Source organism: Amyelois transitella, chromosome 9, assembly GCF_032362555.1.
Source record: "Amyelois transitella isolate CPQ chromosome 9, ilAmyTran1.1, whole genome shotgun sequence".
Classification (NCBI taxonomy): Eukaryota; Metazoa; Arthropoda; class Insecta; order Lepidoptera; family Pyralidae; genus Amyelois; species Amyelois transitella.
Genome location: NC_083512.1, coordinates 1200482 through 1227031, shown reverse-complemented (window position 1 = coordinate 1227031; position 26550 = coordinate 1200482). Strand labels below are relative to the sequence as shown.

General features: G+C 37.1%; 2 protein-coding genes across 2 annotated transcripts; one reads left to right on the top strand and one right to left on the bottom strand.

The window, feature by feature from the left end:
• The first annotated feature begins 10564 nt into the window (after positions 1 to 10564).
• Positions 10565 to 22165, top strand: LOC106130275 (2-oxoisovalerate dehydrogenase subunit beta, mitochondrial). Its single transcript, XM_013329084.2, has 8 exons — positions 10565 to 10787; positions 16255 to 16391; positions 17401 to 17544; positions 17870 to 18025; positions 18676 to 18847; positions 19559 to 19704; positions 20569 to 20655; positions 21101 to 22165. The coding sequence occupies exons 1-8, from the start codon at positions 10664 to 10666 to the stop codon at positions 21239 to 21241; spliced, it is 1107 nt and encodes a 368-aa protein (XP_013184538.1). The 5' UTR covers positions 10565 to 10663; the 3' UTR covers positions 21242 to 22165.
• A 554-nt stretch (positions 22166 to 22719) lies between these two features.
• Positions 22720 to 26100, bottom strand: LOC106130280 (inner nuclear membrane protein Man1). Its single transcript, XM_013329093.2, has 2 exons — positions 25992 to 26100; positions 22720 to 25910 (listed from the first exon to the last, which is right to left on the bottom strand). Exon 2 carries the CDS (start codon positions 25900 to 25902, stop codon positions 23566 to 23568), a length of 2337 nt encoding a protein of 778 aa, XP_013184547.1. The 5' UTR covers positions 25903 to 25910; positions 25992 to 26100; the 3' UTR covers positions 22720 to 23565.
• Positions 26101 to 26550: the final 450 nt, after the last annotated feature.

The following is a 26550-nucleotide window of genomic DNA, read 5'->3' as shown; positions in this document are numbered from 1 at the left end:
CCTTTTCCAGATCTACGAATGTGCAATAGACTTTTTGACTCTTGGCCAAAAACTTTTCGGCTATGCACCGCAAGGAAAAGACCTGATCAGTACATCCCATTCCCTTTCGAAATCCCGCTTGAGCATCCCATATTTTGTCATCAGTTTCATTCCTGACTCTATTAATCAATACCTTAGCATACAATTTGCCGACGACGCTAAGCAGGCTTATACCACGATAATTTTTGCAGTCCAGCTGTGACCCTTTTCCTTTGTAAAGTGGCACGATAACAGCCTTACACCAATCTTTTGGTACTCGGCCGCTTCTCCAACACAAATTGAAAAGGCAGTACAACTGACTAGCTACTACGCCTTTTCCTGCTTTAAGCATCTCGACCGACACTCTATCACACCCAGCAGCCTTTCCCGCTTTCATACTCTTAAGTGCTTCCACAATTTCGAACATTTCAATTTCGCCTTCCATCTCATTCTCTTTTTCTTCGCTATAGCAGAAATCTTTCTTATTTCCTTCCTTTTTTTCAAATAAACTTTCAAAATAGTCCTTCCATATCTTTAGTACACATTCTTCTCCTTTCACAACGCTACCATCCTGGCATCTGATCCTAGTCAGCTCTCTGGTTATAGTATTTCCTCGGGCTGACCTTACGGATTTCCAGAATACTTTCAGATTTGACTGAAAGTCTTCTGATAGCCTTTTATCAAAATCCTCTTTATACTCTTCTTTCTTTCTAATCACAGCTTTCTTAACCAAATCTTTCATTTTCTTATATTCCTTACGTGCTTCATTCACATCTTCATCTATAACCTCTTGCATTCTTAAGTTAGCTTTTGCTGCTAACAAATCCAGCCATGCTTTCTTCTTTAATCGCACAAGTTCTTGCACATCTTTACTCATCCACGCATTTTTGTGATTTTTTCCTTTCCTTCTTCTACTTACACCACACACTTCAACAGCTACTTTCACAATTCTTTCTTTAAATTCCTTCCATCCATCTTCAATATCGCTCATTTCCTCTAAATCTTCAAATTCATCCTTCAGTCTATTAATATACTTCTTACCTACATCCATATCTTGCAAATTTTCTACTTTTACTCTTTCCAAAGCGCTGGTTTGCTCCCTTACCCTGTGCCGCCAGCGATTGAAGATACCCCTTATCCGGGATATCACCAGTAAATGGTCCGAGTCAATGCCAGCACCGCGATATGCACGGGTATCCAGCACTTTGTTCTTCAATCTTTCATCTACAATCACAAAGTCTATCATACTTTTTAAAATACCTTCCACTCTTGTGTAGGTGTGGATCTCTTTATGTTGAAACATTGAGTTCGACACAAAAAGATCCCACTCTAGACAAATTTCTAATACACTTCTTCCATTATCATTCACCTTTTCGTCACCAAACGCACCAAGCACCTTTTCATATCCATCACGCTTTACACCCACCCATCCATTAAAATCACCTAACATAATAATCTTCTCATTTGGCTTGGTAACTTTCAATACTTCTCTTACACTATTCCAGAACTCCTCGTTTTCGCTTTTTGCTGATGTTGTACCCCTCGAACCCACATCCCAAGGTGCATAAACACCTAGAACGAAGATCCGAGTGATTCCAACTTTCAGCCTAATCCATAGAAGACGAGGGCTGACACACTCATACTCATTCACGCACTCAGCCATTCGTGCAGAAAGAATTAGACCGACCCCTTGACAGCCTCGGCTAGTACTGGAAATTCCAGACCAATACGCCGTGTAAGGGCCGTGCTGCGTCGCGTCGCATCCTTTCCGCTTCGTTTCATTCACGCACAACACATCCAAACGTCTTTCATCCATCATCTGGCATACTTCCTCAATCTTATCCTTCATTCCTCCTCTTACATTCATCGTCGCAAAGCGGCTTTCAGCAGACCGCATACCGCTCCCGCCGGGAACGAGACGTGATGGGGTGCGGACACCATCGCCGCCATCTAGGTGCTCTTTCAAAAAATTTGCATCCATGCGATTCCCACGAGACGCTAGGGAAAAATTTTGTCCGCCCCAGCAGAGCCCCGCATGCCAGGGTAAGGCTAGCCATTACCTGGGGGTCGCCCAACCCCATGGCGGAAGTGGCACGCTCGAGACTAGGCTCGCCCCTAGCCATGCATCCATCGGCGCGGCAGACCTTAGATTGGCAGGGATTTACATTAAAGAGGAATCCCAAGTCTATCCCTTAGTCGGCTCTTACGACATCCGTGGGAAAGAGATGGAGTGGTCCTATTCTTTTGTAATGGTGCCGGGAACCACACGGCATAATATTAGTATAGACTAATCTATACTAATATTATAAAGCCGAAGAGTTTGTTTGTTTGAACGCGCTAATCTCAGGAACTTCTAGTTTGAATTGAAAAATTCTTTTTGCGTTGAATAGACCATTTATCGAGGAAAGCTTTAGGCTAAATAACATCACGCTGCAACTATAAGAAATAAATAAGGATGTAAATCATTTTACTAACATTAAATATATTTTAGTCAGAACATATTGTAGATCTGAATGTTACGTTAACATTTGTAGAACTTTCTAGCACGTTACGCGGCTGACCTGTGTGACCCTATCACCTATCTAGGAAATTCCTAACATACCATTATAGGTTCAGATCACAATTTACCTGTCTAAGCTAGCCTCTAAAGTAGATTGTAAGATATCTGAGAAACAGCAATTGAAACTATTTTATGCCATCACGTAACAAAATTGAAACTGCAAATTTATCTTTAAATGTCTAGCACGTAACATGTAATTTATAAAGATTCCCACATACACTCTTCTTTTAAAAATTAATATGTTTTTTTTACGGGACATATTACACAGATTGAGATAGCCTCGAAGTAAGTTCTGAACATGTGTTACAAGATACTAACTCGACAATTTTATATTATATATTAAATACTTACATAGATAAACATCCAAGACCAATAAAAAAGTTCGTTTCTCATCATGCCCTGGCCGTGATTTGAACCTCCGGTGTCACAGACAAGCGTACTACCGCTGCGCCACAGCGACCGACGAATTTATATATTTATTTGGTTTAGAGTACACAGTTTCATGGTAAGAATTTTTTTTTAAATGTCCTACATTCCATTACAAATAAAATTTGATTGGCCAATCAATCTAACCTAACATTCAACAGTACAAGGTTCAAATACAGTTTTTGAGAGAAGCCTTTGGACTTATAATATGACATAATGACGAAGAATGACACAGACACGCCCTTGAAAATCGAACCTCGACTGATCCAGTCCAGCCAAACCCGTTCGCACAACTAGTTTACAGTGCAGCTGTAGCACATACATACATATGGTCACGTCTATATCCCTTGCGGGGTAGACAGAGCCAACAGTCTCGAATATACTGAATGGCCACGTTCAGCTATTTGGCTTAATGATAGAATTGAGATTCAAATAGTGACAGGTTGCTAGCACATCGCCTAAAAAAGAATCCCAAGTTTATAAGCCTATCCCTTAGTCGCCTTTTACGACATCCATGAGAAAGAGATGGAGTGGTCCTATTCTTTTTTGTATTGGTGCCGGGAACCACACGGCTTTTATATATCTAAACATTAAATTTTCATGTCAAATAGTGAAGTCGTGAAAAGTAACTAAGTAGAGTATTGTTAGGGCGAGAAAAATACATATATATCGAGAGGTAAAGGGCTAAAACCATTTATATTAGATGATATACATGGTAACTAAGATAAACACCATTTTTGCAATACAATCCAAATCCAAATATGACAAAGAACATTGTCTATAAAAGCATGAAGGTGCAATACCCATGCAAGAAGTATAAAACAAAATAATTTAAGTAATCATTATTATCATCAAATTACGTGTGGTTATTGGTTTTTGGTGGTGATTGAGATTCAAATAGTGACAGGTTGACCCGTCGCCTAAAAAATAATCCCAAGTTTTACAAACTTATCCTATCCCTTAGTCGCCTTTTAAGACATCCATGGGAAAGAGATGGAGTGGTCCTATTCTTTTTTGTATTGGTGCCGGGAACCTCACGGCACTTACTTAAATTATTAATTATAATAAAAATAATTTAAACCTTTAAGAATTTCAATCATGCTACATAATTAATAAGATATTTAGAAATTTTGCAAAAGAACCGACACGCGTTCATTACAAAACCAGTGGATTCTGATTAAGAAACTTACGAAATGTTTCAGTAACATTGCGATGTGTACTTGTAGACATATTAATTATAATTAATTAAATTGAGATGGATCGGTATTGCAAGTATGTATGTATCATGCGCTTAATCAGAGTTCCTCAAACTGTTTTGGGTCGTAGACCCCTTGTCATTTTTTCCCGTGTTTGTTAGACCCCTCCTTATCTGATATTGATTTCCTGTATCTTAAAACTTACACAATTTTACAAACATACTAGCTGTACCCGCGACTTCGTCAGTCCAAAACATATACATTATTTATAAAAGTACCTATGAAGTAAAAAAAAAATATTATATCTATTACTAATATTATAAAGCTGAAGAGTTTGTTTGTTTATTTGAACGCGCTAATCTCAGGAACTACTGGTTCAATTGAAGAATTATTTTTGTGTTGAATAGTCCATTTATCGAGGAAGGCTTTAGGCAATTACATTACGCTGCAACTATTAGGAGCGAAGTAATAATGGAAAATGTGCTAAAAAACGGGGAAATTATTCATCCTTGAGGGCTTCAATGACGCCCAAATTAAACAATTCCACGCGGACGAAGTCGCGGGCGCATCTAGTTATCACTATTTCCGTTCGACGACCTTCAGTTATATACAAGTAGGATTTTAACAAGACCCAGATAAATTGTAGAAAGCCTATTCCTGTAGTATATTTATTCTACATACATGTTATCACGTCTATATCCCTTGCGGGGTAGACAGAGCCAACAGTCTTGAAAGACTGATAGGCCACGTTCAGCTGTTCGGATTAATGGATAGAATTGAGATACAATTAGTGAAAGGTTGCTACCGCATGGCCTGCAATAGGAAATACATTTGTTAAATTTATTTTATCGTCGTCCTGGTAAAGGGTCAGGTCAAAAGTACCCGAAACCGCCGAGCTTGCATGAAGAGAGTTATGAATGTGGATGAAGCGAAGGAAGTATGCAAAGATCGTGGCAAGTAGAAAGAGGTAGTCTCTGCCCACCCCTCCGGGAAAGAGGCGTGATTTTATGTATGAATGTATTTTATCGTAATTAACTTTGCGGCGGTGTGTTCACAGCTTTACAAGTCTTTCAATTTCAGCTTGTCATAAGAGAAAGGACAAACACTTGAATCTCATCTCCGGCGGCCAATGATTTTCAATGACCTTGATTTGAAGTAAGCGTAAAGGCAGTCAGGAAATTACAAAACCATTCTGACATTTCAAGTTTTGGAACACAGAAGTACCAAGTATGTACATTAGTATAACGAGTTTATTACTTTTATTTACTTAACAAGTATAGGCTTATTTTATAGTATAGCTATATAGCCATATAGGTAACAAAAATTCATTTATTCAATTCTTATTCAAATTCTTTATTGCATATCATAAAGTATCTTCATCAGTACGTGAATATGGATATGCTAATAAATGTATGTATATAGGGAGAAAAAGGCGCATGTAAAATACTTCTTGACGGCTTCTGTGGCGCGGTAGTGCGCTTGACTTTGTCACATTAGGTCCCAGGTTCGAATCACGGCGAGGGCATGATGAGAAATGAACTTTTTCTTATTGGCCTGGATCTTGGATGTTTACCTATGTAAGTTTTTATTTTAAAATATAGTATCATTGAGTTAGTATCTCGTAACATTTCTCGTTCTAGCTAACTCATAAACATATGTAACTTGTCCCGTATATATTTTCATTTGTCATGGTCACAGGCCTCTGGAGAAGCAAAGACCGACATCCGAACTAACTAATGCAAGGATAATTAATTAATTTAAAACCTGAGCGAATCCAAGTTCGAATCCTACTAAAATTATAAATGCAAAAGTTTGTGAGTATGGCAGTATAGATGTTTGTTACTCTTTCACGCAAAAACTACTGAACCGATTACGATGTAATTTGGCATGTACCTAGGTAGCTAAAGACCCAGAATAACATATGAGCTACTTTTTATCCCGGAGTTCCCGCGGGATTGATTCCACGCGAACGAAGTCGCAGGCGGCTTCTAGTATAAAATTAATTTGAATTTGGAATTCCTAACCAAAGGGGGGAAATATGTGATTAAAGTGGCCAGTACAAGAAAACGCCAATTTCATATGTAACGACCTGATATTAGTTTCGTTGCAAACATATGTACAGTTTCATAGCCCGCTCGTTGATATCTTTTACACTTCGAATTAAACAAAATAATAATAAATAAATAATAATATGTTTTACACAATTTTTTTTTTAATATACGTGGTAAATTTACAAAAATATAATAGATACATAATGATCACGTCTATATCCCTTGCGAGGTAGACTGAGCCAACAGTCTTCAAAAGACTGAAAAGTTTCAATAAAGTAGTGACTGGTTGCTAGCCATCGCCAAAAAGGAGTATCCCAAGTATACTTATAAGCCTATCCCTAAGTCGCCTTTTACCATAAAGATACAAATACATACATACATACATATGGTCACGTCTATATCCTTGAAAATTTACAGCCTACACGTACAACAAAAAAAAATACAATTCTATTATTAAAAAAAATCTAAGCTCAATTTCAACATACATACATACATACATACATATGGTCACGTATATATCCCTTGTGGAGTAGAGAGAGCCAACAGTCTTGAAAAGACTAAATGGCCACGTTCAGCTATTTGGCTTAATGATAGAATTGAGATCTAAATAGTGTCAGGTTGCTAGCACATCGAACCATTCAGGTCCAGAGAGTCGTGAACTTGTGACATTATAGTCTTGGTCGCTGTGACGTCACCGATCAAATGTTATCCTATCTTACCATTGAATAAGCAATATATTTGTATCTTTATGGTACATACATATGGTCACGTCTATATCCCTTGCGGGGTAGACAGAGCCAACAGTCTTGAAAATACTGAATGGCCATGTTCAGCTATTTGGCTTAATGATAGAATTGAGATTCATCGTTAAGCATAAGTGTAGTTTCCGGCACCAATACAAAAAAGAATAGTACCACTTCATCTCTTTCCCATGGATGTCGTAAAAAGCGACTAAGGGATAGGCTTACAAACTTGGGATTCTTTTTTAGGCGATAGGTTAACAACCTGTCACTATTTAAATCTGAATTCTATCATTAAGCTAAAAAGATGAACGTGGCGATTCAGTCTTTTCAAGACCGTTGGCTCTGACTACCCCGCAAGGGATATAGACGTAACCATATGTATGTTATATGGTTGTGTCATATGTATGTCCAAGCCGGAGGTCCACAGCGGCAATTGCACTATCGAAATTAAAAGTAAAAGTACTAAATTTTGCGATAAAATCCTCATTCGAATATTGTTTTTCTTTTGCTTTCAAACCTGTATAAGCTGAGCTCCTCTCAAAATTACCATAATAACTAAAAATGTGTCGAGATTAGTTGAAAGTCATGGTTATTTTTTTGAGATTAATTTGCGATTTATGCAAGAAGATGTGTGTGACCATGTCCTCACAAAAATGCAACAGTAAAGTTAAGGTAGGTAGATAAGTTCAGGAAGATTTATTGCACATAATAATATAGGTATGACGCAAGTTGACGCAATATATTAATAAGTAGATAAGAACTTAAGTAAATATTAAAATTTATTGAATAGATACTTAAGTAATTAACGCTAAAACCATGTAACCAATTTTAATTTTGCTAAGAGATAAATATACTCATATAGTGAGTCCTACTTTTATCAAAATCCTATCCTTCAAACTACTTATATTATAAATGTGAAAGTAACTCTTGTCTATTACGCTCACGCCTAAATCACTGAACCGATTTTTATGAAATTTGGTACAGAGATAGAGCTGAACCTGAGAAAAAACATAGCCTGCTCTTGTGAATGACGAAACCGCGCGGATGCAGTCGCAGGCAAAAGATAGTTAGCGTACTATTTCACGTAAAACTTACTTAAGCTGAATGAATTTTCATAAAACTTTACCGTAATATAACTGGACCATTGATATAATAATATATCAATGAACTAGACACTAGTTGAAATAGCAAGATAACCTAAAACTTATTACAATTTCGACAAAGTCGCGGGCAATAGTTATCTTTACTAATATTATAAAGCTGAAGAGTTTGTTTGTTTGAACGCGCTAATCTCAAGAACTACTGGTTCTATTTGAAAAAAAAAACGGGAAAATTATTTAGATTATCCTTGACGGAAAAAAAAAGATTCCCAAGTTTGTAAGCCTATCCCTTAGTCGCCTTTTACGACATCCATGGGAAAGAGACGGAGTGGTCCTATTCTTCTTTGTAGGTATTGGTGCCGGGAACCGCACGGTACACAATACTATTTTAATCCACTTAAATCAAGTCAAGAAACTTGGCAGTTAAGTGCCTCAGGAATTGATTGAAGCAAACAGACAAACGCGTGTCGGCTGCTGCGTTACATTACTTAACCGGCAAAATAATAAATAATGAAGGGTTTTTAAATCAACCTTTGATAACTACTTAAAACCCAAATGGAAAGAAGTCGAGATATCTACATAAATACCTTAAACTCCCATCCGATAAACTGTTATGGTCAAAAATTTGTGATCGTAAGTTTTGCGATTTAAACGAGTACATAATGTATTAAAGAAAATTTATGTTAATTACTAAGCGTATACTTCAGATTTCGGCAAGTGACAACCTTGCGGATTTCGAACAAAGAAACAGAATGTTATTTAATTACTCCATTGTTTTTGTATTACATTTTCAAATACCTTACTATGTGAAACCGACACAACATTCAATACATTTTTAGGGTGTACGTACATGCAGGAAAATTGTCACGTAATTATTTGCACAAATTGTGATTCTAATTAATAATTGTGTCGCTTAACTTCAAAGTCGGATAAATCCACTCTACACATTTAGAAGATATTCAGAAAACAGTGATAATAATATACACACTTTGATTTCTAAGGCAGTTTTTATTTTAAAATGGCAACAATAGTTGATAAAACCGTCCCTTTCATCAATTATAATAATTGATCAATTCGTCTAAGCAAAAATTTAATTTTAAGATTGGATCTACCAATATTCGATATAATGGAATGCATTTTATCCATCTTTGAAAAAACTTATGATGGATTTATATTATTTTGATTTAACCTGTCTGGATTTAACTAGATTTAAAAAAATACGACCCGAGCTAGGGATGTGCTCATGACGATATCACGGTAAATTATCAAGGGTCAAACGTGTTAGCTAACTGAATAGAAAGAAAAATAACATAACTAGGACAAACCATTTTTCTATTAAAAAAAGGTGTGACAAAATAAATTAAAAACGAAGTTTTTTTATTATAAGAGTGAGTAACTAAATAAATTATTTTAAACAAAACTTAATCCTGTAGTCCTGTATACCTACTAAAAGATCGGAGTGGTCGTATGTAAAACAAAACTTGTTACATATTTCGTCACATCCAAATTATTTTGTAATAGTAGAATAACACAATAGTAACTGTAGATAATTGAGTCGATAATGGCTAGCCACATCACTAGCGCTGTCTGAAGATTTCAAATAACGCTTGCATACGTATTACAAATTTACCGAATTTTCGCTCTTTCCTCTTTCTTACGGCGAGTTTTTATATTAGGCCGTTTACGGGCATTACTGGGTGACAAAATTTTAATAGAATTATCCATGGAAACGAAGTAATTACCCAAAATAAATAATAAAACACGGGAGCGCAAGTTGTTAAAAGTCGTAAACTTTACGTCAACTGTCGGACATATTGGATAAAAGCAATGCGTTGATTGGTCGTCATGGATATACCATCATTTGAAAAAAAATGGACAGTGGATGTATCTGGTTTTCATAAAATGATATGACTTTGACTCTTAATTTCTCACAAACTATCCGGATTTATACACAACTGACAAAATAGATTCAAAGCTTGTGTTTTTTTCTTTTTAACGATACCAAAATCTTAAAAATCTTTGAAGATGGATTTATCCAAGTTTGAAGTTATGCGACACAATTGGGATTGGTATACCTAAATACTTATTTACAATATGAAGGTTAGGATAAGTTAGTATTGTACAAATGTTACATAATGATACCTAGTTTAGCAGATTATTTCAGTACCTACTATGCATTAAAAATAATCAATCAAAGTGTTATTTGTTTCTTTTATCCATAGACATGTGCAAGAATTTTTGGCACTAAGGCATTAACGCATTAATCAATATAATTAAAAATACTTTTACTGTCAAATGTCAACGTCTTTGTCAGTCATTGTCTTGACACCCAATGTCAAATATCACCACAGAACAGAACGATTCGTTCGTTTTGTTTACATTTTGGTTTATTTTGTATTTGAAATGTAAATGAAGCTGATAACAATCGAATCTAAGTTAAAGAAAACATTTTTTACGTCACCCAGCCTTATCACAGCGTTTGTTAAACTCTAGCTAATTTCAATTGCAGATAACATGTATTATTTAAGTCATTCGCTCGCCGCTATCACGCGACGACACGTCCCTCACGATGGCGAATTTGGTCGTAAAAAATACAAATCTCTTTACAAAATTAGTGAAACATATAAACGGCTGTACAAAAAGACTTTCCTCGCATTTCATCTATTTCCCTGACAATGAAAAACCAGTAGAAGGTAAGTTTTGGGCTATTATTTAGAACAGGTCAGTTTTGGGGTCATTGCAACTAAGTAGGGTAGGGTTAAAAGTTAGTGCATTTAATTTGATTTAGGAAAAACTTGAATGTTTTCTGGCAACAAATAACTCTTAAACACCTTTAGACCGATTGAAATAAAATTCAGCACTGACATACCTGTACTGTACATATCATGTCTTTATCCCTTACGGGGTAGACAGAGTCAACAGTCACAAGACTCAATGGCGGAGGTTTATTTATTTATTTGTTTATTTACTTTCTTACATCTACCATTACAGACTTAATCTAATCTCATTAAGGTTAGCTGAATTGTTCCCATTTCCATGGTTAGGTGACAGGTTTGCCTTTAAAAAGAGTAAATAGGTATTCCAAGTTAATCATTAGTTTTTCTATGGGCCCTAGATGCCTGAAATGCTTAATAAAAAAAAAATCAACCTATCATGTTCTGTAAAACTATGCTTTTGTTTTTTTTTTTTGAAAGCATAAATGTATATAGATACACTGCTACTACAGAGACCTTTTGAGAGCAGTAATATAGGCATTAAAAATTTCTAAAATTCCTTGAAGAAATAATAATTCTACCAGGCGAGTCAAGTTGAGTAACTATTAGGTAACTTACTGTTGCTGGTAACTGTAAAAGTTCACTGACACTGTTTACCCCTTCTCTCCCTTTTTCGCCTATGTTTATCCTCACGGTTAACTCTATCTCTGTACCAAATTTCATCAAAGTCGGTTTAGTGGTTTAGGCATGAAAACATTACAGATGGACAGAGCTATTTATATTTTTAGTTAGTTTGAATCTCCGGGTTAAAGAAATCTTTATTCTCATAAGAAAAATATTCACTTACATGAGAACTTAGAATCTAGGCTTAGAATATACAAATGTAGGTATGTCGTTGCGTGCAAGATGCAGTATAAGTACATTTAAAGGTAAATTGACAAACAAGTTTAGTTTATAATTAATAAAAAAACATGTAGGGTAGTAAGGTAATCATTTCAACCGGACGGCTCACCAAACACTGGTACTAAGCAGCGATGTTTTATGATCGCAATAATACAAAGATAAGCACGACTAGATGTGACTTGCGTGCTGTGTTATAAAGTTGTTACGATGAGTAATTTTTTTTTTTTCAAATTTGGTATATAATAATAAGTATATGTGTATTTAAATATATATATATATATACACGTTTTGTTTTACAGTATATAAAATATTATGGTAATAAGGTATCTGAAAAATGAAGTAACCAATTATTGTGGCGAACTCAGTTAGTATTAAGTATGTAAGTTTTAAGAAGTCTTTTAAATGCTTTTGTACTTTTGGCATTTTTTATACTATTCGGTAATTTGTTATATAGCTGGACACTCTCATATGTTACATTCTTTTTACCATATTTTGTTCGTGGAGGACGCAAAATTAACTTATTGGAATTTCTTAGTCGTCTTAGATAGTGATGTTCGTAATTAGTTTTAAAAGTAATACTACTCAATATCTCTTTCGTTAAGATTTTCTTAATTAGGATACATGAGTAATATTTATATGTTTTGTTTATGTCCATTATTTTGGTTTCTTTGTATATTTTTATTGTCGGCGTTAGGTAATCGTAATGAAATAGTGTTTTAACCAGTCTATTTTGAGATCTTTGAATGCCTTGGAGGTTAGTTTTGGCCGCGGATCCCCAGAGTTCAATCAAATAATCAATGTGTGGCTTCACCATAGAATTGTATATGTTGTATCGTACATTAAGTGGCAAACATTTAACTATCCCGCGAAGGGCACCTGTTAAGGATGATAATTTTGATTTAATATTTTTAATATGATATTTCCATGAGAGTCGATTATCCAAAGTTAATCCTAAAAATTTTTCGCTATCTGATTTATTAATTGGTATATTATTAATTTTTAATGGTGTAAAATTTTGTATCTTTTTGTTTTTGGCCGAAAAAATTACATAATGGGTTTTAGAAATGTTCAGAGTTAACAGATTGCATTGGAACCAAATATTTAAAAGATCAAGATCATTTTGGGCATCTTGAATGATAGATTCAATATTATGGCCAAAATAAAATAAACTCGTGTCATCTGCGTAAAGGGCCAATTCGCCCGTCAGTTCGAGTTTGCTTATATTATTTATGTAGATGAGAAATAGCAAAGGGCCCAATACCGATCCCTGAGGAACGCCATAAGCTATATGAGCAGTTGTACTACGACAATCAGCTATTGACACTATTTGTGAACGATTATTTAGATATGATTCGAATATTTGGAAGGCCTTATTAGTAATGCCTATATCTTTTAGCTTCCTCAGAAGAACCTTATGGCTAACTGTGTCAAAGGCTTTTTTTAAATCTATGAACACTCCAAGGCAAAGCTTTTTATCGTCTATGTTATTTTTTATTTTTGTGACTAGATCAACGGTTGCAGAAAGAGTATTTGAGTTTGGTCTGAAACCATACTGTTTGGGGTAAAGGAAGTTTATTGAGCTGAGGTAAGAATCTAGGCGTTTATGAATTACCTTTTCCAGTATTTTCGATAACACTGGAAGAACCGATATAGGACGATAATTGTTAGGGTCTGATTGGCTTCCAGCCTTAAAAATAGGTGTCACTTTTGCTGTTTTTAAGTTATCGGGAAAAATACCATTTTCAAGACAGCGGTTGATGCAGTCAGTTAATTCACGGACAATTAGGTACTTGACACATTTAACCGATTTAGTAGTTATTTTGTCTAACCCCGAACTGGTATTTGAATCTAACTTTTTTATAATGCTCAAAACTTCCTCAATCGTTGCCGGCTCTAAAGATGATAGGCTAGAACAATGGTTTCCCGATGTTACAGTGAGCGTCCCGTTGTCATGATACTTGCCAGGAATTGATTTTGCTAGGTTTGATCCAATCGTTGCGAAGAACTCGTTGAATTGTTGACAAATTTCTTTTCTGTCTGTTATTGTTTGGCTTCCTCTCATCAACTTTGTTGGGAAGGCGGTATTTTTTACTTTATTATGAGTTAAATTATTGATCAGTTGCCACATCTTTTTAGGTTTATTTTTACAAGCAGAGAATTTTTTGTGATAGTAGTCTTTCTTTCGTACTTGTATTCCTTCAATCACTAATTTCCTTTCCTTCAATAAATTTTTCTTCAAGGCTTCATCAAGTGGATTGTCTTTATGTTGTTTGTAGAGGGCATTTTTTTTGTTAATTTTATCTATTATTTTGGCATCAATCCAATCTTGCTTTGGTGGATTTAAGATTTTATATTTTTTTAACGTACTTTGCTCAACGATGTTACTTAGTGTTGTAATAAATTCACCAAAATCGTGGTTATTCCTATTTTTCATGGTTTTTTTTGCTAAATCGTGTAGTTTTCCATAGTCCACTGTTTCAAATTGGACTTTATTCTTAGTTGGTGGTTGATATTTATTGATTTCGAGAAACATCTGCTTGTGGTCTGCAATTGCAGACTCTAGGATTGCCATGTGTAAAGAATTTTCGTTTAAATTCGTAAATATATGATCTATTATGGATTTTTTCTTTTTTGACACCCGTGTACAGTAATCAATGGAGACTTTATTAATTATCTCGAAACCATTCTCTTGCAGTGTTTCCTTGTAGCTTTCTACAGAATCATCTGGCACTAGTAGATTTAGGTTGAAATCACCAAATACCACTGCTCGTTTTCTTCGGCTCAACTGTGGTGAGAAGGTATCCAGAAATGTTCTAACATTAGTCCGACCCGGTTTGTACACAGCACCAATATCTATAGAAAATTTTTCAAGTTGTATCCAAAGGTAGTGATTGTCGTCTTGAGATGTTTTTTCAATGAGGTGATGTTTAAGGTGATTGATGGCGAAAATTGAGACTCCACCACCAGTTGTCTTTCTGTATTGATAGTAATGCGTATAACAAGGTATTTGCGTACGCTTGGCTTGTTCTTCTGATTTGATCCAAGTTTCTGTCAACACTATAACATGTATTGTAGTTCCAAGAGAGTTTATCACACAACAAAGCTCATCCAATTTGCCTGATTTAACGATACTTTGGGCATTTACATAGAAGAATTTAAGCGATTTATTATTGTAATTGAGTTTGTCGTAGGTAGTAAGAGTATGATATGTTATCTCTGATTGGGAGTTCTGTCCTTGTCGAAGTTTTTTGAAGAGATTTGAGTAATTCGAGGCATGCCCTTTATATATTTGATGGTTAGATTATTTTCTCCATTTGTGGTTCGAAGAGCAAGTTCATGTTTCAAATCTTTAAATCTGGATTGCTGGTAAGGTGTATGGTCAGGGAAAATTTTGTATTGGGTGTTATTAATTTTGCTTCTATAACGGAGTATCCGTCTGGCCGTTTCTTCATTTTCAAAGCTAACCTTAATTGGACGGGTTTTGTCTGGGTTGTACCTACCAACACGCATAACTCTAATAGAATCACAGCGGTCCTCTATAATATTTTCAATGACGCTGTTTACTTCTGCCTTATCGATATCTCGACGTTCTTTGCTATCACTAGATTTTGGCTCTGGGATACCAGCTATAATTATGTTCTTTTTCCTAGAATTTTGATCATGAAATTCAGCTAGAAGTTTTTCACATTGCGGGACTTTGTGTAGTGAGCTATTTGATATTTTCAATGAATGTACATCAGACTCCAACGAGGCAAGTTTTGTATCTGTGCTTTGAATGGAATTTACAACGCTTTTTATTTCATCCTTAATCCCTGTCTGTTCCTTGTCCAACTTTGCTAACCTTTGTTCATTTAAGTTTAAGCCTTTCGTGATATCGATCATCTGGTCTTTGATTGTTGCAATGTCTTCTTTGATTTTTGCATTACTTTCGTTTTGCGCACTGATAGATGTTTGCAATAATTCCATAATTGCTGTCATTTGTGTTTGCATACTTGTAAGCTGCGATCGGACGTCATCATCCTCCACCAAATGTTTCCGCTTATTCCGAAATGTGATAGTTGATGCTTCGGACACAGTTGGACTAGACATACCTGCAGTAGATAAGTTTGGTTGCGATCCACTGCGCTCAACGTTCATGCCACTTCTAGTAGGCGACCGAAGTATGTTCATGTTGGTGAGTAACTTCCAACTTCACACAGCGGAGTGCGGGGAGCACGCTCAATAAAAAGTAGCCACAAGTAACTGATGTCCGTCAATGTTAACACTGTCTTAACTTAATGCAATAAAGTTCAAAACAATTAACGACTTGATTAAATGATTTTAAATAATCTTGCTACACGTCTGCTCTGCACGCTTAGCGAACGACGAAAGAACGACGAAATCTCAACTCTATCAATAAGCCAAACAGCTGATCAGTCTATTCAAGACTATTGGCTCTGTCTACCCCATAAGATGTGACTGCATATATGTATGTATTTTTAGTAAGTATTGTCATTATAGAATCATTCAAAAATGTTATACTTTTTTATATGTATAATTCCAGGAGAGACATCAAAAATGAACATGATGCAAGCTATCAATAATGCAATGGACATCACTCTCAAGACCGACCCCACAGCGGTGGTCTTTGGAGAAGATGTCGGCTTCGGAGGAGTCTTCAGATGCGCATTGGGCTTGCAGGTAATGTATCACAATAACAATTTTATCATAAAAGAGGTTTTTCCAAAGATATCATAACAAAATCTTTAGCAAAACCTCTTTTTTGACCATTTAAGGGTAGAGGTATTTTTATATTTGGGAATAATTACGTTTTTTGACATTTATATTGCAACTCAGTGTGGTTCCCGGCACCAATATAAAAAAGGACCACTCCGTCTCTTTGCCATGGATGTCGTAAAAGGCGACTAAGGGAAAGGATTATACACTTAAGATTCTTCTTTAAGGGCTAGCAACCTGTCACTATTTGAATCTTAATTCTATCATTAAGCCAAACATGGCCTATCCGCATTTTCGAGACTGTTGTTTCGTTTGCCACGCAAAGAATAAAGTCGTGATTATATGTACGAGTATCATTTTAGTATTACTTAAACTTTTTTGATTTGGAGCGGGAAGGCTCTAGGCCTAGAATGTATTTTGATCAAAGTAAGGACGTCCTGGCAAAGGGTCAGGTCAAGAGTACCCGAAACCGCCGAGCTTGCATGAAGAGAGTTATGAATGCGGATGAAGCGAGGGAAATATGCACAGATCGTGGCAAGTTGTAAGATTTAGTCTCCGCCTACCCTTCCGGGAAAAAGGTGTGATTTTATGTATGTATGTATGTGCGTGTTATTACCGTCCCCGCACCTAGCCTACCGCCCTCTGCGGTATGCCAATACCTAACCCGAGCGATTTCGTACGATACACAATATAATCAAGTCTATATCCCTTGCGGGGTAGACAGAGCCATTAGTCTTGAAAAGACTGAATGGCCACCCAGCTGTATGCCCTAAGGATGAAGAATGAATGAATTTGGATTCAAAATGTTGTTTTAGATGTTTCCAATTAATTTTTAGAAGTTCCTAGGTAGGTAATGAAATGACTGGTAAGAGGCGTGCATTCGTACAACATCGTGTTCTGAATATTTAGTTGTACTTTTATTCCGTAGATCCCTTAGGTTAAATTAAGCTTAAATCCTATTGAACAATTACAGGAGAAATATGGCAAAGACAGGGTGTTCAACACTCCGCTGTGCGAGCAGGGCATCGCTGGGTTCGGCATAGGTCTGGCCACGGCCGGAGCGACCGCCATTGCCGAGATACAATTCGCCGATTACATATTTCCAGCTTTTGATCAGGTGATGTGGATTATATATTTTTGTGTGCCGTGTGGTCCCAATTGAAAAGAAGAATAGGACTATTCCATTTATTTCCCACGGATGTCGTAAAAGGCGAATAAGCCTATGGCCATGGGAAAAAGATGGACTGGTCCTATTCTTTTTTGTATTGGTGCCGGGAAGCACATGGCACTAATTAAATTATTTGAATTTGGAATTTGGAATTGTTCAATAACCAGGCACATGGCACTAATTAAATTATTTGAACTTGGAATTTGGAATTGTTCAATAACCAGGCACATGGCACTAATTAAATTATTGGAATTTGGAATTGCTCAATAACCAGCTGGTGAACGAAGCGGCCAAGGCTCGCTACCGCTCGGGCGGTCAGTTCGCGTGCGGCGCGCTCACGGTGCGCGCGCCGAGCGGCGCGGTGGGGCACGGCGGGCTGTACCACTCGCAGAGCCCCGAGGGAATGTTCGCGCACGCTGCTGGGCTCAGGGTGAGTTTTGCTTTTTTTTTTATTTAGAACTAACTTTTGGACTTGGGGTGATTTTTTTTTTTAATTAGTATACCTACTAACTTTTTGACTTGGGGTGAGTTTTTTTTTTAATAAGTACTAAATTTTAGACTTGGGGTAAGTTTTGTTTTTTTTTTAGTACTAAAATTTACACATATATTTATATTTTGTTTTTTTTTTTTTCTTTTAATTTTTTTTTTATCAACCAAAGCTGGTGTTTTGTATGATAACTGCGGGATATTGCCAAGTATTTATCATAATTAATTTAATTTATGGAAGTTGTTGAATTGGTAAAAGGCGACTAAGGGATAGGCTTACAAACTTGAGATTTTTTTTTAGGCGAAGGGCAATAGCAACCCTTCACTATTCGAATCTCAATTCTAATATCAAACCAAAAACCTGAACGTGGCCTATCAGTCTTTTCAAGACTTTTGGCTCTGTCTACCCCGCAAGGGATATAGACGTGATTATGGCGAATAAGGGATTGGCTTATAAACTTGGGATTCTTTTTTTAGGCGATGGGCTATGTTTGTTGTATGTTTGAATGTTGTATGATCTGTAGTTTTGTACGGGATGAAAAGTATAGGTATCATGTCCACATCTATCATAATTAGCAACCTCTTTCCCCCAAGGTGGTGGTCCCAAGGGGTCCCATAGCCGCCAAAGGTCTGCTGCTGTCCTGCATCAGGGAGAAGGACCCGTGCATCTTCCTGGAACCCAAGATCTTGTACCGCTCGGCCGCGGAAGATGTTCCCACGGGAGATTACACGCTGCCTCTTGGGAAGGCCCAGGTTTTGAGGACAGGTCAGTAAATGTTATGACTTAACTTTCTGTAGATTCGATCGCGTATTAATTGTACTTAACTTACCTTAATAACAATTGTAGCGGGAGCGATGATTCGGCTCGACCGCCACCAAAGGGAAGATCTTCCGCCAGGCTAGGTGTTATGCCTGGGGAACCGCGCGACACACGATGTTGTGTCGGAGGTTGTATTTATAGCTCCAATCCGCGAAATCTTTGCTTGCGCGATTTAGGTGTTTTCGCTGTTTATGACTGATAGCGTTTCGTGATTCTATTTTTTTTTGTGACTTGTGCCGTATAGATTGCGCCACAACAATCAATGTTTGATTCGGAAAATAGGTAGGTATTCGCAGGCACTTTTTCACGTCATTTTACATTTCAATAAATTACATCCCCGCAAGGGATATACACGAATAGAATAGAATAGATTTATTTTCAAAATTGGATACAAGGTATCACTTATTGACGTCACATAACTTAAATCTAATTATAACTACTACCGCTTCCAAAGCGCATGTGTAGAAGAAGCGGCGGAACAAACTACACTGCAGCATTTTCATAGAACGTCAATTTACAAATATTGCACTGATTATTATGTATGTATGATTCAATTTCCCAAACAATTCGTTACATAATAATCATCATCATAACCAAATCCAGTATAGTATCATTTCTCGAATGTTTTGTTTCAAAGTTGTGTGTTTGTGTGTGCAGGCGACGCCGCCACACTCGTAGGTTGGGGGACGCAAGTTCACGTGCTGTTGGAAGTGGCTCGAATGGCCGACGAGAAATTGGGGGTCAAATGTGACGTCATCGATTTGCAGTCCATTTTGCCGTGGGATGAGGAAACTGTGTGCAATGTAAGCGCTTTCTGCTTTATATCTCCTGCATACATATATGGTCACGTCTATATCCCTTGCGGGGTAGACAGAGCCGACAGTTTTGAAAAGACTGATAGGCCACGTTCAGCTGTTTGGCCTTAATGATGGAATTGAGATTCAAATAGTGACTAGGTTGCTAGCCCATCGCATTGTAATTTTTAGTTTGTAATTATCATTTTTATAGGTAGTTAATAGTTAAGTAGTTTCTAGTTATTTGTGATTAATTTTGACGGCCTCTGTGGCGCAGCGGTAGTACGCTTGTCTGTGACACCGGTGGTCCCGAGTTCGAATCCCGGCCAGGGCATGATGAGAAAAGAACTTTTTCTGATTGGTCTGGGTCTTGGATGTTTATCTATATAAGTATATATTATAACATATAGTATCGTTGAGTTAGTATCTCGTAACACAAGTCTCGAACTTACTTCGAGGCTAACTCAATCAGAGTAATTAGTCCCGTATATATATATTTATATTTATTTTATTTTATTGTATAGTTTCAAATACAATTAAATCTCTATGTTAAGAAACCCAAATGGTAAGCCCAAAGTTATTGACTACTTCTTCTTTCTCCTGGCTATTGTCCCAATTTATTTGGCGTCAGCCCTCCTAGTATTTCTGCGCCACACCACACGGTTGTGGGTTGTCTGTTTGTTAATGCATGTACTCTTCAGGTCATTCTTTATTGTCTGCATCCAGGTCATTGGAGGTCTTCCGCGGGGTCTTCTGCCTACCTCCATACTCAGAACTTTCTTGGTCATATTGTCATCATCCCTTCTCATTACGTGGCCGTACCAGCGCAGGCGGCTTTCCCAAAGTTTTTGACATTAATTGTTTTTGTTTCAGTCCGTGAAGAAGACCGGTCGTTGCCTGGTGGCTCACGAGGCGCCTCTCACGGCCGGTTTCGGAGCTGAGATAGCGGCCACCATACAGGTTAATAGACTACTTGATAAATAATTAATTTCATATATTAAAGGAATATTTTATTAATATATAGGGCATTGGGGAGACCTGACGCGCTGGCATGACATAACAAGTCTGTTCCAAGACTGCCGGCTCTATCTACCCCGCATGATATATATATATATATATATATATAAATATATATTTGTGTGTGTGTGTGTGTGTGTGTGTGTGTATGTATAATGTACTGACTATATGAATATATGACTACTCCATCTCTTTCCCATGGATGTCGTAAATGGCGGCCAAGGGATAGGCTTATAATCTTATTTTTTCTAGACGATTCCTTTTTCACTATTTCAATTCTATCATTGAGCATCTAACAGCTGAACGTGGCCCGTAAGTCTTTCAAGGCTGCTGGCTCTGTCTGCCCCGCAAGCGGTACAGACGTGATATTTCTGTATCGCCGTTCCAGGAGGAATGCTTCCTCCACCTGGAGGCGCCCGTGCGGCGCGCGGCGGGCTGGGACGCGCCCTTCCCGCACGTGTTCGAGCCCTTCTACCTCCCCGACAAGTGGCGGTGCTACGAAGCCCTAACTGAACTTGTGAACTACTAGTTTTTAAAAATAAACGTATAAAAAAAAAAGCAGGAGTTTTATTACGCGGCAAAATGAAGCACCGATAGTATCACTTGACTTTTTAATGTTAAGACTCCATCGTTCAAGAAAACGATGATTTCACTAAGAGTAGATTTACACACAGAATCATTAGTGTGACAGTCGGCCGCCATTTTGTCGTGGATGCGTCATAGATTATGTCACGGAATGGCGAGTTTTCAACTCACTCATACGTACAATGCCGCCATTACTAGTAATATGACAGTCGCGACGCCATTTTTCCCGCGCAAAAAACTAATGCTGCTTCGCTTTTTATTATGTCGTGAAAAGGGAAATCCATAGTTGTTCGCGCGATAAAAATGGCTTAGCGCGTGTTACGCTGCGGAAGTATTAATGTACAAGAGTTTTAAAGATTAAAATTATAGGAATGTACCTACAGTTTTCACTTCAATTGTTTATGAAAAGACCCAATTTTTTTTAATGATGTCTCCAAATTAAGGAGGTTATCAATTACAATTTGTCACGTCTTAAATTTAAACTTATATTACATAGGTAATGATCATGCCTCCGGAGCGACTTCATCTTTCCATTTGCCACGATGTCTGCATACTTCTTTCGTTTAATCTCTCTTCATGCATGCTCTTCGGTTCAGGGTTCACTATATTACCACATAATTTACTCCAAACATACCACAAAAGGAATAGGAATTGTGATCATAATGACTGATAAACCAAAACATATTTATTTCATGGAATACGTTGTCTATTTCAGTTTTTATTATATTTTTTCTACTTTTTCCCAAATTATATTTTTTTTTAAATTTATATTTTAAGTAAGTAATTATGTTGTTGGTAGTGTTGAACTTTTAATAATGTTTTATACTTTTAAAGAGAAAAATTATGTAATAAAGTTTGTTAAAAATTATTGTCTTAGTTTTATTATTGTAAAGTTGCTAGCAATCCGTCCTGGCTTCGTACGTGTAAGTATTTTTATTAAAGTTTCTGATGATTGACAATAAATTAAAGTATTTATTTGTACACCTCGTAACTAAATAAATTTGTAATAGGAAATGAAAGAACCCAAATACCTAACCTAACTCTTTATATTTATAACTTATTTCGACAAAATCACTTTGTTGATTATTTAAACTAAAGTTTCAATATTTTGAATCCAAATTCATTCTTCATCATTAGGCCATACAGCTGGGTGGTCGGTCTTTTCAAGACTAATGGCTCTGTCTACCCTGCAAGGGATATAGACTTGATCATAATATGTATGTACGTACGAAATCGCTCGGGTTAGGTATTAGCATACCGCAGAGGGCGGTAGGCGAGGTGCGGGGATGGTACTAACACACACATACATAAAAGACATAAAATCACGCCTTTTTTCCGGAGGGGTAGGCAGAGACTTACGTCTTTCCACTTGCCACGATCTCTGCATACTTACTTATATCAATATACATAATAACACGCATATTTACTTATATCAATTTATTATAAAAATTAAAATCAACCCATAGAAACGTAGCTAGTTATTAAGAACAGAAGTTAGTAGAAATAAAAATAAATGTCAACCTTACGAAAATAAAACACACATTTGGATCATAACATTGTGCCATCAAACAATAAGATTATATTGTATGAACCGAAAATATCCTATGAAACTTATCTAACTTAACTACTTTTTCAACAATTTGTTACAAAAACATTAGTAAATTCAGTAACAAATACAAAGTTTACGTCTAAATTTATATAAAAGAAAAATTACATTGAAAATTGTGATGTCAAATATTTACAACTGAGCCGTATTATTATAATCCTTCAAAATTCAAAGTGCTCAGATCCAAGGATATTATTTTCAAACAGCACCTCTTTAAAATCAGATCATGACAATGAATTTGGGCAAAGTATCCTTTGAACAAAGTCTAATTGACGAGAATCCATAAACGCAACACAGGCTAGGCCTTAGAACTGAAACTTAACATCTACATAAAAAGTTACATTAAAGGCAAGTCGAAGAGCTGATATGCTCATGAACATTCAAAATTAACAATTTGAGTAATCGGTTAAAATGTACCTGTATAAATTTTGTTCTTAAGATGAACATACAATCTATTTTAAAAAAGATTATGCTAACAATTATGAAAATGTCAATAATGACTCCACTGGATAAATCTGAACACAGAATATACTTACAATTATGTTTGTTCTGAAATCATTTAATTCAAAACAGAATTATTACTTGCTCTCTTACTAATTTGCAATAAATAATGTGCAAGCAACTACCACTTTCTATGGTCTGTGCAATAAAAAAGCGGCCGTCTAAAATGGTGCGCCGAAGTTTTCGTCCCAGGAGCGCCGCGCTTTCGAAGGCTTGAGGAAAGGTCCTACCGAAGGAGAGTTGGGGAATCTTTGCATGTAACGCTCCAGACGTAAGTACTTGACTGTAATCAGCCTACCTTCGTACCACCACCCGTGCAAGCTGCGGTACACAATGCCAGCGTCGGTGGGGCTCATACACTTCACATAAACACAACAAGATGACCTCTCAATATCAATGTGCAAAATGTTGCATCTTTCGCCGCATTTCTCCAAAATGGCGTCCTGAATGACATTTCTCAGGTTGGGATTCGTGTCGTTTTTGTCGAACATGTAGCGGATTTTCAAACAAGGGGTGGGAGAGACTGTCAAGTTGTTGACGGATCCCTCTTGGGTCTCAAAAGCTTGTCCTTGCCATGCATCACTTCTCTTGGGGCTGGTCCGCGCTGAAACCCACCTCCACACTCGGCAGTCTTCTCCATCAACTGACTGGATCTCCATTCGGACTCTGCTTTCATTCCTCTGTATAAACTTGACTGCTGCATCCCACACCGAAGCCATTTTTTCCCTATTTTGAGGAGATATCAAGGTATCCCTCACATGGTCCACAGAAATGTAGGGCTCTCCACTGTCTTCTGTCTCTTGAGAAATTACATCAATTATTTGTTCTACCATTGAATAGATATCTTCGCTTTTCCTCTTCTGATATGCCACATAATATTTGTAACCTCTGTGGAAAGCAAACATCAGTAAAGATATTATTGCCATCAGAATTAAAGTGGAACCGGCAGAGTACAATGTGTTGACAAGCAAACAAGAAAGTGGCGTTGATGGGTCAGTCAGAGTAATAGCAACACTGCCCCTATTGCGCTGCTCCACAATAACATCTGTTGTAGAAATGGGGAAATAATCAGCATCTTTTGTGTAAAGATTCTTCAGTTTGACCACGCTAAGGCCCCATCGTGGGTTATGTAGTAATAAAACCTGAAGGTTATTGAGGTCCATGCGACACTGGCTGATGTCAACTGCTTCAGCTTTTGAATTGGCAATGTCCAAAATCTCTCTTTCTGTCAAGTAAGGCAAAGCTCCAGGCTTGCCACATTTGTAGGCCGCTGCCCGAGCAGTCAACTCTGGGTGGATCACTTTTAGTAAGTTTTTTGCGTAACTCACTTGTTCTTTAGGCACACAGTTGATACCTGGCCTGTTTCCAGGGATATGAAGCTGGCAAATGGGTATGACACTGTTTTGATCATCCACCACAGATGTGATATTGTTCATTTTAACTATATACATAAAAAATAAGCAAAAAAAAAAAAGTGCCACCAGACCAACCAGGGCTAAAGACACGAGATTGTTCTTCAAAAACTTTTTGTCATTGGCGGTCTTGTAGTCTACCACATCAGATCTTGCTACTCCCGTTATGTAAGACCGGCGCGGCAACAGTGTACTTCCATTGTTTGTGTCTCTGTCCAGGAAAGTCGGTTTTGGGGGATCGGCCTTCAAAGCTGACAGACGTCTTGTGAAATTACTTAAATAAGGAGATTCCACTTCATCAATTGTGGACGTGGAAGGCTGGTAAGTACTTGTCGTAAAGGAAGAATTATAGTTGCTCATTGATGGTCTATCTCCTAAAGAAGAAGTCAAACCAAGACGAGATCGAATTGAATTCAACTGATCAGAAGATGTCAATGTTGAGGTATAACCGGATGTTGATATGGATGGACGGGAGAAAATTGACGATTTTGGGGGACTAGTAGATGCGTCATTTGTAGGAAGAGTGCTAGATATGTAGTCACTTGATCTAGAGTGGCTGCGGAACGAGTTCTTCTTATCTGAATCAACATCACTATCCGAGCCTGTTTCATAGTCATCCTGATCATTAGCGGCATATGTTTTCGTCACCCGGCGGGTGGTAACAGTTTCCACTTCCTCGTGAGTGCGTACCGGCGCCTTTTCTTCTTCTGATTCGGACCCCTTATCTGAATCACGTTTCGCTGGCGACACCTTTTTAGTAGGCGTGCGTCGCGATCTACTACCTGCATTACTAACAGGCGGTAACATAGCCGTACCAGTGGTCGCTCTACGACCTCGTTTTTCCTTAGCATTGCTAGTTGTGTCCAAATCGGACTCCTCGCCGCTAGAATACCGCGCGAGCGAACGTCTATTCTCAACCTTGCTGTCAACACTGTTTCTCGGCTTACTCTTGTTATCCAGAACCAATTTCAACTTCTTTACTAAAAGCTTTCTCGTGGAAGCAGTAATCGGCATAATAGGGAACCCATGCTCGGCGAGTTTGGTTCGCAACTCTGCATCTGACATTGAATCAACTTGATCGGCCATTGTGAAATCTGCAACAACCACTATCGTTAAAAAGAGGTTCACGCACGAGTCAAAAGTCAAATATAAACTTATTAAACAACGTTTATCACCTTATTTTGAAGATATGCACAGAAAAATTACGTCAATTTTTTTAATAAAGTTCACCGGCGCGTCATGTCGCACGCATTCGCAAGATCGTCGTTATTCAGTGTTGCCATTGAAGATGAAAAAAAAAGATTTATTTGAACATAGATAGACTCGTTTTGTGTTTTTTTTTTTAAAGAGTAATACACACGCGCTTATGTGTCTAAACAAGGCATTATTAGTCAGCTAGTATAGAATTCATGTGTGTCTACCAATATAACAGTGTCTACTGGATACCAATTTAACAATATCAATGTGTTAAGTTGGAAATTACAATGTTTTGTGATACATGAAATCGATAACAACCGATTTTACACTTTCGCGTTTATTATACTATTTATAAATAATACAGGTATTAAACACGCAGGCAATGTAGCTTCATATTACCTGTATATTATTTATAAATGCATAAAAAGTTCACAGGTAGTTTCAAACTATCGCAAAAATCAACGCAACCAACGCGAAAATGGCGAAGGTCAAAACGGGGTCATCTTTTCATTGTCAATTATGAAATTTAAGATACAC